The 14,802-nt window shown below is 50.0% G+C and overlaps 1 protein-coding gene across 1 annotated transcript in view; it reads right to left on the bottom strand.

The window, feature by feature from the left end:
• Positions 1 to 13,462, bottom strand: part of SEZ6L2 (seizure related 6 homolog like 2) — a 63,457-nt gene extending 49,995 nt beyond the window's left edge. Inside the window, exons 1-2 of the mRNA XM_073646236.1 lie at positions 13,026 to 13,462; positions 10,262 to 10,411 (exon numbers count right to left, since the gene is read on the bottom strand). Of these exons, the coding sequence (XP_073502337.1) occupies positions 10,262 to 10,411; positions 13,026 to 13,083 (208 nt within the window). The 5' untranslated portion in view covers positions 13,084 to 13,462. The remainder of the gene's footprint in view (positions 1 to 10,261; positions 10,412 to 13,025) is intronic.
• Positions 13,463 to 14,802: the final 1,340 nt, after the last annotated feature.

Here is a 14,802-nt window from a genome sequence, read left to right as displayed (position 1 = left end):
GGGGCGAAGAGATGACCGCCTGTGAGGGGCGAGGAGAAAGGGATAGCCAACCACCTGTGAGGGGCGAGGAGAAAGAGATAACCACCTGTGAGGGGCGAGGAGAAAGAGATAACCACCTGTGAGGGACAAAGAGATGACCGCCTGTGAGGGGCGAGGAGAAAGAGATAACCGCCTGTGAGGGGCGAGGGGAAAGAGATAACCGCCTGTGAGGGGCGAGGAGAAAGAGATAACCGCCTGTGAGGGGTGAAGAGATGACCGCCTGTGAGTGGCGAGGAGAAAGAGATAACCGCCTGTGAGGGGCGAGGAGAAAGAGATAACCGCCTGTGAGGGGCGAAGAGATGACCGCCTGTGATGGGCGAGGAGAGAGAGATAACCACCTGTGAGGGGCGAGGAGAAAGAGATAACCGCCTGTGAGGGGCGAGGAGAAAGAGATAACCGCCTGTGAGGGGCGAAGAGAAAGAGATAACCGCCTGTGAGGGGCGAGGAGAAAGAGATAACCGCCTGTGAGGGGTGAAGAGATGACCTCCTGTGAGGGGCGAAGAGAAAGAGATAACCACCTGTGAGGGGCGAGGAGAAAGAGATAACCAACCGCCTGTGAGGGGTGAAGAGATGACCTCCTGTGAGGGGCGAGGAGAGAGAGATAACCACCTGTGAGGGGCGAGGAGAAAGAGATAACCGCCTGTGAGGGACAAAGAGATGACCGCCTGTGAGGGGCGAGGAGAAAGAGATAACCGCCTGTGAGGGGCGAGGGGAAAGAGATAACCGCCTGTGAGGGGCGAGGAGAAAGAGATAACCGCCTGTGAGGGGTGAAGAGATGACCGCCTGTGAGTGGCGAGGAGAAAGAGATAACCGCCTGTGAGGGGCGAGGAGAAAGAGATAACCGCCTGTGAGGGGCGAAGAGATGACCGCCTGTGATGGGCGAGGAGAGAGAGATAACCACCTGTGAGGGGCGAGGAGAAAGAGATAACCGCCTGTGAGGGGCGAGGAGAAAGAGATAACCGCCTGTGAGGGGCGAAGAGAAAGAGATAACCGCCTGTGAGGGGCGAGGAGAAAGAGATAACCGCCTGTGAGGGGTGAAGAGATGACCTCCTGTGAGGGGCGAAGAGAAAGAGATAACCACCTGTGAGGGGCGAGGAGAAAGAGATAACCAACCGCCTGTGAGGGGTGAAGAGATGACCTCCTGTGAGGGGCGAGGAGAAAGAGATAACCAACCGCCTGTGAGGGGCGAAAAGAAAGAGATAACCGCCTGTGAGGGACGAGGAAAAAGAGATAACCGCCTGTGAGGGGCGAAGAGATAACCGCCTGTGAGGGGCGAGGAGAAAGAGATAACCAACCGCCTGTGAGGGGCGAAAAGAAAGAGATAACCGCCTGTGAGGGACGAGGAAAAAGAGATAACCGCCTGTGAGGGGCGAGGAGAAAGAGATAACCGCCTGTGAGGGGCGAAGAGATGACCGCCTGTGAGGGGCGAAGAGAAAGAGATAACCGCCTGTGAGGGGCGAAGAGAAAGAGATAACCGCCTGTGAGGGGCGAGGAGAAAGAGATAACCGCCTGTGAGGGGCGAGGAGAAAGAGATAACCGCCTGTGAGGGGCGAGGAGAAAGAGATAACCAACCGCCTGTGAGGGGCGAAGAGAAAGAGATAACCGCCTGTGAGGGGCGAAGAGAAAGAGATAACCGCCTGTGAGGGGCGAGGAGAAAGAGATAACCGCCTGTGAGGGGCGAGGAGAAAGAGATAACCGCCTGTGAGGGGCGAGGAGAAAGAGATAACCGCCTGTGAGGGGCGAGGAGAAAGAGATAACCGCCTGTGAGGGGCGAGGAATAGCCACATCAGAGGAGTCTGGGAGCTGATGGCTGAATGTGAGGAGGATTCTCCCACCAGACACAGGTCAGGGGCTGCGATGTGATTACCGTGACGGGAAGGCTGTAAGTGTGTACAAGCGCTAGACAAGTTCCAGCAGGATCCTGCACCAGAGAGCGACGTTACCTTGTGTAAGATGGTGTAACCATCAAGCTTAATGCCTCACTGTGAGTAACATTCTTCCACTGCCCTGTGTGCTCCTGCCCGCGTCCCCCTCTACCCACAAGGGGTCACACTCGCCGGGGCCCTGCTGTTTTGGGGCCCAGTGATTAAAGTTATGCAGTAAATTTACAAACGATACAAGAAGAGACATAAAAGCTGGTGACATGTTACTGATGACATCGATGCCTGCACCATCACACTACAGATAAAAGCTGCATATACTGATCCCAGAGCTGAGTCCAAACTGCATACTGCTACATGCTCCAGTCACACCAAGAGCTGCATCTACAACTCTTATTCTTCAGTCACAGCTAAAGCTGCATTTACAATCCCCATCTTATCCAATCACATGCGGAGCTGCTTTATCAGCTACTAACAGTCCAGATAACATATGAATGTGCGCGCTCCAGCTTCTTCCGGGCACCGCATAAAAATATTGCACTGCAATGCAACCCAGCAAGAACTGGAAATGCAGATTTGGAAGTGACTAGAGAATACGAATTCTGAATGTAGTTCTAAAGGTGCGGAGAAAATGAACAGTGAGTGGGCTCTATAGGTAGGTGGGGTATAAGTATTGTGATTACAGCTCCGCAGGTGAATGGAGTATAAGAACAATGAATACAGCTCTGGAGGTGAATGGAGTATAATAACAATGAATGCAGCTCCGGAGGTAAAGGTAGTATAACAACGGTGAATGCACCTCTAAAGGTGAGTGGAGTATAAGAAAAATGAACGCAGCTCTAGAGGTAAGGGGAGTATAAGAACGATGAATGCAGCCCTGGGGTGAGTGGAGTATAAAAACAATGAATGCAGCTCCGGAGGTGAGGGGAGTATAAGAACAGTGAATGCAACTCAGAAGGTGAGTGAAGTATAAGACCAGTAAATGTAGCTCAGGAGCTGAGTGGAGAATAAGAATAATGAATGCAGCTCTGCAGTGGAGTGAAGTATAAGAACAGTGAGTGCAGCTCAGGAAGTGAGTGAAGTATAAGAATAGTGAATGCTGCTCTGGAGGTGAGTGGAGCATAAGAACAATGAATGCAGCTCTGGAGATGAGTGAAGTATAAGAATAGTGAATGCTGCTCTGGAGGTGAGTGAGGTATAAGAACAATGAATGCAGCTCTGGAGGTGAGTGAAGTATAAGAATGGTGAATGGTGCTCTAGAGGTGAGTGGAGTATAAGAATGGTGAATGCGACTCTGAAGGTGAGTGGGGTATAAGAACAGTGATTGCAGCTTTGGAGGTGAGTGGATTATAAGAATGGTGAATGCTGCTCAGGAGGTGAGTGGAGTATAAGAACAGTGAATGAAACTCAGAAGGTGAGTGAAGTATAAGACCAGTAAATGTAGCTCAGGAGCTGAGTGGAGAATAAGAATAATGAATGCAGCTCTGCAGTGGAGTGAAGTATAAGAACAGTGAGTGCAGCTCAGGAAGTGAGTGAAGTATAAGAATAGTGAATTCTGCTCTGGAGGTGAGTGGAGTATAAGAACAATGAATGCAGCTCGAGAGGTGAGTGAAGTATAAGAATTGTGAATGCTGCTCTGGAGGTGAGTGAGGTATAAGAACAATGAATGCAGCTCGAGAGGTGAGTGAAGTATAAGAATGGTGAATGGTGCTCTAGAGGTGAGTGGAGTATAAGAATGGTGAATGAAACTCTGAAGGTGAGTGGGGTATAAGAACAGTGAATGCAGCTCCGTAGGTGAGGGGAGTATAAGAACAGTGAATGCAACTCAGAAGGTGAGTGAAGTATAAGACCAGTAAATGTAACTCAGGAGCTGAGTGGATAATAAGAATAATGAATGCAGCTCTGCAGTGGAGTGAAGTATAAGAACAGTGAGTGCAGCTCGGGAAGTGAGTGAAGTATAAGAATAGTGAATGCTGCTCTGGAGGTGAGTGGAGTATAAGAACAGTGAGTGCAGCTCAGAAGGTGAGTGAAGTATAAGAATTGTGAATGCTGCTCTGGAGGTGAGTGAGGTATAAGAACAATGAATGCAGCTCGAGAGGTGAGTGAAGTATAAGAATGGTGAATGGTGCTCTAGAGGTGAGTGGAGTATAAGAATGGTGAATAAAACTCTGAAGGTGAGTGGGGTATAAGAACAGTGAATGCAGCTCCGGAGGTGAGGGGAGTATAAGAACAGTGAATGCAACTCAGAAGGTGAGTGAAGTATAAGACCAGTAAATGTAGCTCAGGAGCTGAGTGGATAATAAGAATAATGAATGCAGCTCTGCAGTGGAGTGAAGTATAAGAACAGTGAGTGCAGCTCGGGAAGTGAGTGAAGTATAAGAATAGTGAATGCTGCTCTGGAGGTGAGTGGAGTATAAGAACAGTGAGTGCAGCTCAGAAGGTGAGTGAAGTATAAGACCAGTAAATGTAGCTCAGGAGCTGAGTGGAGAATAAGAATAATGAATGTGGCTCTGCAGTGGAGTGAAGTATAAGAACAGTGAGTGCAGCTCAGGAAGTGAGTGAAGTATAAGAATAGTGAATGCTGCTCTGGAGGTGAGTGGAGTATAAGAACAATGAATGCAGCTTGGGAGGTGAGTGAAGTATAAGAATAGTGAATTCTGCTCTGGAGGTGAGTGGAGTATAAGAACAATGAATGCAGCTCGAGAGGTGAGTGAAGTATAAGAATGGTGAATGGTGCTCTGGAGGTGAGTGGAGTATAAGAACAATGAATGCAGCTCAAGAGGTGAGTGAAGTATAAGAATGGTGAATGGTGCTCTGGAGGTGAGTGTGGTATAAGAACAGTGAATGCAGCTCTGGAGGTGAGTGGAGTATAAGAATGGTGAAAGCGACTCTGGAGGTGAGTGTGGTATAAGAACAGTGAATGCAGCTTTGGAGGTGAGTGGAGTATAAGAATGGTGAATGCGACTCTGGAGGTGAGTGGGGTATAAGAACAGTGAATGCAGCTTTGTAGGTGAGTGGATTATAAGAATGGTGAATGCTGCTCTGGAGGTAAGTGGGGTATAAAAACAGTGAATGCAGCTCTGGAGGTGAGTGGATTATAAGAATGGTGAATGCTGCTCAGGAGGTGAGTAGAGTATAAAACAATGAATGCAGCTCTGGAGGTGAGTGGATTATAAGAATGGTGAATGCTGCTCAGGAGGTGAGTAGAGTATAAAACAATGAATGCAGCTTGGGAGGTGAGTAGGGTATAAGAACAGTGAACGCAGCTCTGGAGGTGAGTGGATTATAAGAATGGTGAATGCTGCTCAGGAGGTGAGTAGAGTATAAAAACAATGAATACAGCTCCGCAGTTGAGTGGAGTATAAGAACAATAAATGGTAAATGAAGCTCAAGAGGTGAGTGGAGAATAAGCAGCAGCTCCAGATGTGGGTGGAGAATAAGACCTGTGACTGCAGCTTTGGAAGTGTGTGGAGCAGAGTCCACCATGTAACCTAGGGTTAGTACTGGCGGCCGCCCTCCACCTGTTCAGATCCACAGGATTCTCCGTCCGGCTTTACCCCATACTCTCCTGACGCCAGTGAAGCGTTATTACGGAGGGGGGTCAATTCTTATAATCTGCGTCCACAATAAGCGCGGGGCGGCCATCTTCAGGACGGATTAATGTTCAGTATGAGATAAATGATTGATTCGCAAGGAACCGGAGACTCATAAATATTGTCCGCCATGACACAGGCGGGTTTTATAGGTTATAATATACAGGAGCAGTCCATTACTCTGGCATCCAACAGTCCGGGAAGACTATTAGTACATTATAGAAACAGTCGATTATAAACCTAAACGCGCAGTGACAGCGCCATCTTCTCCATCATGGCTAAAACATGAATGACAACCACTAATGTCCACCATACCGTGCCCATAATGGGTGTCAAATAAATCAAAGCACAGTATATACCGCTCAGTGCAAACGCTTTAAACAAGCGCTTCTCCATCATGTAATATTATCAGGAGGCGTCTGATCGGCTCCAAATTTATTCTGCGGCCGGACAACGACCCCCAACATCCAGCCAATGTCATTAATAGCGAGGAGTCCTGGGGGTGGTGATCCGGCCCTGGAGCCCTGATCTCACAGGATCCGCACAAGCCTCATACACAGAAGATCTGGGGGAAGTTCTCCAAGATGTTTGGAACAATCTCCTGGGAGATCCTCCATAACCACTGTACAAGTGACGAGAAGTGATGGAGGCGACGGGCGGTCACCAGATACTGATGATGGAGGCGACGGGCGGTCACCAGATACTGATGATGGAGGTGACAGGCAGTCACTAGATACTGATGATGGAGGTGAAGAGCGGTCACCAGATACTGATGATGGAGGCGACGGGAGGTCACCAGATACTGATGATGGAGGCGACGGGCGGTCACCAGATACTGATGATGGAGGTGACGGGCGGTCACCAGATACTGATGATGGAGGCGACAGGCAGTCACTAGATACTGATGATGGAGGTGAAGAGCGGTCACCAGATACTGATGATGGAGGCGACGGGAGGTCACCAGATACTGATGATGAAGGCGACGGGCGGTCACCAAATACTGATGATGGAGGTGACGGGCGGTCTCCAGATACTGATGATGGAGGCGACGGGCGGTCACCAGATACTGACGATGGAGGCAACGGGCGGTCACCAGATACTGATTATGGAGGTGACGGGCGGTCACCAGATACTGATGATGGAGGCGACAGGCAGTCACCAGATACTGATGATGGAGGTGAAGAGCGGTCACCAGATACTGATGATGGAGGCGACGGGAGGTCACCAGACACTAATGATGGAGGTGATGGGTGGTCACCAGATACTGATGATGGAGGAGACGGGCGATCACCAGATACTGATGATGGAGGCGACGGGCGGTCACCAGACACTGATGATGGAGGTGACAGACGGTCACCAGATACTGATGATGGAGGAGACGGGTGATCACCAGATACTGATGATGGAGGAGACGGGCAGTCACCAGATACTGATGATGGAGGTGATGGCGGTCACCAGATACTGATGATGGAGGAGACGGGTGATCACCAGATACTGATGATGGAGGTGACGGGCAGTCACCAGATACTGATGATGGAGGTGACGGCGGTCATCAGATACTGATGACAGAGGTGACGGGCGGTCACCAGATACTGATGATGGAGGTGACGGCGGTCATCAGATACTGATGACAGAGGTGACGGGCGGTCACCAGATACTGATGATGGAGGTGACGGGTGGTCACCAGATACTGATGATGGAAATGATGGGCGGTCACCAGATAATGATGATGGAGGTGACGGTCAGTCACCAGACACTGATGATGGAGACGACGGGCGGTCACCAGACACTGATGATGGAGGCGACGGGCGGTCACCAGATACTGATGATGGAGATGACGGGCGGTCACCAGATACTGATGATGGAGGTGACGGGCAGTCACCAGATACTGATGATGGAGGCGATGGGGGGTCACCAGATACTGATGGTGGAGGTGACGGGCGGTCACCAGATACTGGTGATGGAGGCGACAGGCAGTCACCAGATACTGATGGTGGAGGTGACGGGCGGTCGCCAGATACTGGTGATGGAGGCGACAGGCAATCACCAGATACTGATGGTGGAGGTGACGGGCGGTCGCCAGATACTGGTGATGGAGGCGACAGGCAATCACCAGATACTAATGATGGAGGTGATGGCGGTCACCAGATACTGATGACAGAGGTGACGGGCGGTCACCAGATACTGATGATGGAGGTGACGGGCGGTCACCAGATACTGATGATGAAGGTGACGGGCGGTCACCAGATACTGATGATGGAGGAGACAGGCGGTCACCAGATAATGATGATGGAGGTGACGGTCAGTCACCAGACACTGATAATGGAGACGACGGGCGGTCACCAGACACTGATGATGGAGGCGACGGGCGGTCACCAGATACTGATGATGGAGATGACGGGCGGTCACCAGATACTGATGATGGAGGTGACGGTCAGTCACCAGACACTGATGATGGAGGCGACGGGCGGTCACCAGATACTGATGATGGGGGCAACGGGCGGTCACCATATACTGTTGATGGAGGTGACGAGCAGTCACCAGATACTGATGATGGAGGTGACGGGCAGTCACCAGATACTGATGATGGAGGCGACGGGCGGTCACCAGATACTGATGATGGAGATGACGGGCGGTCACCAGATACTGATGATGGAGGTGACGGTCAGTCACCAGACACTGATGATGGAGGCGACGGGTGGTCACCAGATACTGATGATGGGGGCAACGGGCGGTCACCATATACTGTTGATGGAGGTGACGAGCAGTCACCAGATACTGATGATGGAGGTGACGGGCAGTCACCAGATACTGATGATGGAGGCGACGGGCGGTCACCAGATACTGATGATGGAGGCCACGGGCGGTCACCAGATACTGATGATGGAAGTGACGGTCAGTCACCAGATACTGATGATGGAGGCGATGGGTTGTAACCAGATACTGATGATGGAAGTGACGGGTGATCACCAGATACTGATGATGGAGGTGACGGGCGTCACCAGATAATGATAATGGAGGTGACGGTCGGTCACCAGATACTGATCATGGAGGTGACGGGCGGTCACCAGATACTGATGATGGAGGTGATGGGCAGTCACCAGATACTGATGATGGAGGTGATGGGCAGTCACCAGATACTGATGATGGAGGCGACGGGGGGTCACCAGATACTGATGATGGAGGTGATAGGGTGGTAACCAGACACTGATGATGGAGGCGACAGGCGGTCATCAGATACTGATGATGGAAGTGACGGGCGGTCATCAGATACTGATGATGGAGGTGACGGGCGGTCACCAGATACTGATGATGGAGGTGACAGGCAGTCACCAGATACTGATAATGGAGGTGACGGGCGGTCACCAGAAACTTACGATGGAGGTGACAGGCAGTCACCAGATACTGATGGTGGAGGTGACGGGCAGTCACCAGATACTGGTGATGGAGGCGACTGGCAGTCACCAGATACTGATGGTGGAGGTGACGGGCGGTCACCAGATACTGACGATGGGGGCGACAGGCAGTCACCAGACACTGATGATGGAGACGACGGGCGGTCACCAGACACTGATGATGGAGGTGACGGGTGATCACCAGATACTGATGATGGAGGTGACGGGCGGTCACCAGATAATGATAATGGAGGTGACGGTCGGTCACCAGATACTGATAATGGAGGTGATGGGCGGTCACCAGATACTGATCATGGAGGTGACGGGCGGTCACCAGATACTGATGATGGAGGTGATGGGCAGTCACCAGATACTGATGATGGAGGCGACGGGGGGTCACCAGATACTGATGATGGAGGTGATGGGTGGTAACCAGACACTGATGATGGAGGCGACAGGCGGTCATCAGATACTGATGATGGAAGTGACGGGCGGTCATCATATACTGATGATGGAGGTGACGGGCGGTCATCAGATACTGATGATGGAGGGGACGGGCGGTCACCAGATACTGATGATGGAGGTGACAGGCAGTCACCAGATACTGATAATGGAGGTGACGGGCGGTCACCAGAATCTTACGATGGAGGTGACGGGCAGTCACCAGATACTGATGGTGGAGGTGACGGGCGGTCACCAGATACTGGTGATGGAGGCGACAGGCAGTCACCAGATACTGATGATGGAGGTGACGGGCGGTCACCAGATACTGATGATGAAGGTGACGGGCGGTGACCAGATACTGAAGTTGGAGGCAACGGGTCTATGTATGAAGCTTCTTACTTTGCAGCAATTTCCACACCTGCCTAAAGCTTTTGCACGGTCCTGTCTGTGTGTGGATTACACCCTTTATGGACACAATATGGCAGCTGACTCCAAGGGCAGCCATCAGCAATGCTACATGAGACATCATTATGCGAATCTTCAGGGACAGCTCTGGCAGCGTACTGGGCCTGACCGGGGATGTTCCTAGTGGGATTTACCCTCATATCTGACAACCATCCCATTGATCATCGCTGTCCTGCATAATAGACCTTAACGGGGCAGCACTTGTATAAATATGCCCCCGGGGCGGGGTGTTGTTGCGAGGTCTGATATGGCGGCCTGCACAGTTCTGGCTTTTTTGGGATGGAAATAGATCAAGAGAATAAATCACAATCTGTGCAGGGCGGTATTTCAGGATCAAGCGGTAGTGTAAAGCGGCGCCGTTGCCCTTAGCAACCACTCCTGCCATTAGTCAGAGGGAAAGCTGCAATGGGATTGGCTGCCATGAGCCTGACCGCTGCGCTCTCACCCGTGAAGAATCCGTCCTGCCCCAGGAAATCCTTCTTCATGACGGCCTGATGCACCAGCTGCTCCAGGGACAAGGGGTCCGAGCGGCCCGGGGGAGGCATGTGCAGCAGATCTGGGGCTTCTGTCGCTTCATTGTCCAGTAGGGGCAGTCCTGGGGGGGGGAACACGGAAACAGCGTCACTCCACGGAAATCCCAGTAGACATCGGTGCAATCTCACTGCTGTGCACAGTATATCACGCTGCAATTTCCATCATTCTTTGCAGATTTATTCTAAACGCACATAAAAAGTAGGCCTCAATGGCCCAAACGCAAACCGTAGCAACCAATCATATTGCAGCTTTCATTTTATAATCTGCTCTAGGATAATATAAGCTGGAATTTGATTGGTTCTTATGGATAAACTCCTCCTTCTCCTCGACAATGGGCCCTAGCAACCAATCATAGCACAGCTTTGATTTTCTAATCAGTACTGGGAAAATGTAAACTGGAATCTGATTGGTTGTTATGGAGAAACTCCTCTGCAATGGCCCCTAGCAATCAATCATTGCCCAGCTTTGATTTTGTAATCTGCACTGGGAAAATGTAAACTGGAATCTGATTAGTTGTTATGGAGAAACTCCTCTTACTCCTCTACAGTGGCCCCTAGCAACCAATCATAGCACAGCTTTCATTTTCTAACCTGCACTAGGAAAATGTAAGTTGGAATTTGATTGGCCGTTATGGGGTAATGTCTTCTTCACCTCTACATCCATATAAATAAAGCATAGTACCAGCCAATTCCAACCAATCATATCACAGCTTTCATTTTTTAATCTTCACTGGGAGAATGTAAGTTGAAATCTGATTGGTTGTTATGGAGAAACTCATCTTACTCCTCTGCAGTGGCCCATAGCAACCAATCATGTCCCAGCTTTCATTTCGTTACCTGCACTGACAGTATTTAAGCTGCAATCTGATTGGCTTCTATAGGGAAACTCTTCCTATATCTCTACTTCCAAATAAAAGTACTCCCCTCCTCTATCACAATGTCAATAATGTCACTCAGTCACTTCTGAATTAAAAGTTGGGTTACAACACCCATCACACTGCTTCTCCAGTCCCAGTATCCTCATCAGACAGGGTCCCGACTGCCAGTAGTGGGGGTGAGGGTCCGCTCTACAGGGATTGAGGGGCCGAGAATAACCCCCAGGGGCAAGTGACCCACTATGGACGGCGTTAGCTGGGTTGTCATCTGGTCTCTCTTCACGGAACAATATGGTGATAGTAGTGGCCAATAGTGCGACAACCATTTGGTAGCTTTAATGGCGGCCACGTTGGTTGTCAGCCCGCTCTCTTAGGCGCAGACATAGGATAGAGCCCGACAAAAGAGGACGACTCAGGGGCCAATATGTCTAGACATGGGCACTATAAATATGGGCTCGGCCCACAATATGCTCGGAAGGGCACGCGATTCCTAAATAATCCCATCCCATAGCTGTTCCTCCAGAATCGGGAAGGGGAAAAGAAAATTGTATCATATCGGGCACAAAAATGTAATATTGTATCATATAATGTGACGGGATATTATACAATGTAATAGAATAGAAAGAAGAGAAACATCAACGTCATTAAATGGAATAGAACACAATATATTTAATATGTATCTATTATACAATATATATGCATAATAGGACAGATCATAATATAATAGAAAATAATATAATAGAATGGGATATAATATAATGGAACAGAACATAATATATAATAGGATAGAATACCATATAATGAATAATATAATATAATGGGACATGATATAGTGGAACAGAACATAATATATATGTAATATGTATATATTATATAATATATTTGTATAATAGGATTGAATATGATGGATAACAAAATACAATGGGAGAGAACATAATATAATAGGACAGAATAGGATATAATGGATAATATAATATATATAATAGGACAGAATATAATATAATGGGACATAATATAATATAATGGATTATAAAATAATGGGACAGAGCAGGATATAATGAAATATCACGATTACACGGCGAGTCGACGGCAGAAGAACAAGGTCTAATGACGGCAGAGGAAGGTGGAGGCGAGAACATGACTGAGCAATGAGGATGTGATCGAGGTGACACATTCGGGATGACCCTGATTAAATGTTCCGCAAACATGGTCGAATCCTAAAAAGATAACCCCACTCCTGGGAGACGGGACAAGTGAGACGGGCACGTTACACTGTCTGCTCCGCCGTGGTTAACCCTCTCGTCTCCAGGCTCAGGCCTCCCCCAGGCAACCACATGCAGCCCAACCACGCAGAGTGCAGGTGACATGACACCCACCAGCCCAGGTATATTATGCCTCTATAGGCGCCCCCCGTATACATCACCACAGCATCTATATCATCTACACACATTAATGTCTCCTCCATCAGCCCAGGCGTGCAGCGGACCGCACACAGGCGCAGACAATGGAAGACACTGGCCCTTTTTTTCTATATACGTTGCAAACATCACAGGCGTTTACCGGCTCCTATATCCCCTGCGTGCTCCATAAATGCCCCTATATCCCTTCTCCTATCTTGTTTTTTTTTTTTTCCAGCCCACATGCAGATTTTTTTCCGTTATTATGGATGTCTTATATCACGACGGACATTTCAGCCCATGACGTTAGCAGTTTGCCAGTGCATCTATGCATCCTATATGTGACGGGTGGTCTGTATGGGATTGCATCTGTCACTGCAGCAGTTCTCGGCCATGCTTCTCACCTTTGACAGCAGCCAGGAGCAGTAAGATGACGGAGGAGACGGCGTCCAGGGTCCGCATCCTGCCCTGCAGATCTACCCCAGACAGGGCTCTTCTTGCAGTCTCTGTGTATCCAGGGAGATGGAGCAGATCTGGTCCCTGGCTGTGCAGTCTGCTTAAGGATGCTGCGCTGCTCCAGCAAGCATACACCTCCTTGTGTCTTATGGGAAAGGTGCAGCTCTCTCTCCCACCTACAAGACGAAGCCCCCCTCCCTCTCCTGTCCCCACTGTTGTGGTGCTGGGGAGGTATATTGGGGGTGACGCCGGTCCTGCAGGGTGCTGCTATGTGGGGGTCTGACAGCTGAAGGTGATTCTTTACCCAAGAGCTGAATCAATAGGAGTTTTCGGAGGGGAGTGGAGGGTGGGGGGAGGGAGGGAACAGGAAACGTGTGGCCAGATGGGACCCAGACAAAATCTTGTCCCCCATGGGGAAAAGGGCAGGGGTGTTAACGTTAACCCTTTGGAGGCTAATTTGCATATAATGGTATTTTTTTATTATCTTTCTTTGCATTTACCATGGAGTGCTAGCACTTGATGCGGCATCGTCATATCCCCCTCCTGCTACATCCCCCCAAGCCCCAGGCGTTATTATCTGCCCTGTAAATAAAGGGAGCCCAGCCTATTATTACCGCTCAGAGACCACCATAGCAAGGAAGGGCCCTGAGGCAGAAAACTGCGGCTGCTTCATGCATGGCCAATGCCAGACTGTGCCCCCCAGGACAGGGAACCCTGCCACCTAATGACTGGCGCTAATTCTGTGCTGCTAGCACCAGGACTGGTGGACATGCTGGGAGTAGTAGTCCTCCATCTATAGGAATATGACAGATCAGCACCAGGAGTGGAGGACAGCTCCGTCTACTCAGGGCCCAGAGCCAGAGGACATGCTGGGAGTAGTAGTCCTCCATTTATAGGAATATGATCAGCTCCAGGACTGGTGGACAGCTCCATCTACTCAGGGATCAGAGCCAGAGGACATGCTGGGAGTAGTAGTCCTCCATCTATAGGAATATGACAGATCAGCACCAGGACTGGTGGACAGCTCCATCTACTCAGGGCCCAGAGCCAGAAGACATGCTGGCAGTAGTAGTCCTCCGTCTATAGGAATATGACAGATTAGCACCAGGAGTGGAGGACAGCTCCATCTACTCAGGGCCCAGAGCCAGATGACATGCTGGGAGCAGTAGTCCTCCATCTATAGGAATATGACAGATCAGCACCAGGACTGGTGGACAGCTCCATCTACTCAGGGCCCAGAGCCAGAGGACATGCTGGGAGTAGTAGTCTTCCATTTATAGGAATATGATCAGCTCCAGGACTGGTGGACAGCTCCATCTACTCAGGGCCCAGAGCCAGAGGACATGCTGGGAGTAGTAGTCCTCCATCTATAGGAATATGACAGATCAGCACCAGGACTGGTGGACAGCTCCATCTACCCAGGGCCCAGAGCCAGATGACATGCTGGGAGTAGTAGTCCTCCATCTATAGGAATATCACAGATCAGCACCAGGACTGGTGGACAGCTCCATCTACTCAGGGCCGAGAGCCAGAGGACATGCTGGGAGTAGTAGTCCTCCAGCTATAGGAATATGACAGATCAGCACCAGGACTGGTGGACAGCTCCATCTACTCAGGGATCAGAGACAGAGGACATGCTGGGAGTAGTAGTCCTCCAGCTATAGGAATATGACAGATCAGCACCAGGACTGGTGGTGGACAGCTCCATCTACTCAGGGATCAGAG

Source organism: Phyllobates terribilis, unplaced genomic scaffold (assembly GCF_046119375.1).
Source record: "Phyllobates terribilis strain yellow unplaced genomic scaffold, ASM4611937v1 Scaffold_9__5_contigs__length_417890890, whole genome shotgun sequence".
NCBI lineage: Eukaryota > Metazoa > Chordata > Amphibia > Anura > Dendrobatidae > Phyllobates > Phyllobates terribilis.
This window is presented reverse-complemented; position numbering and strand designations above follow the sequence as displayed.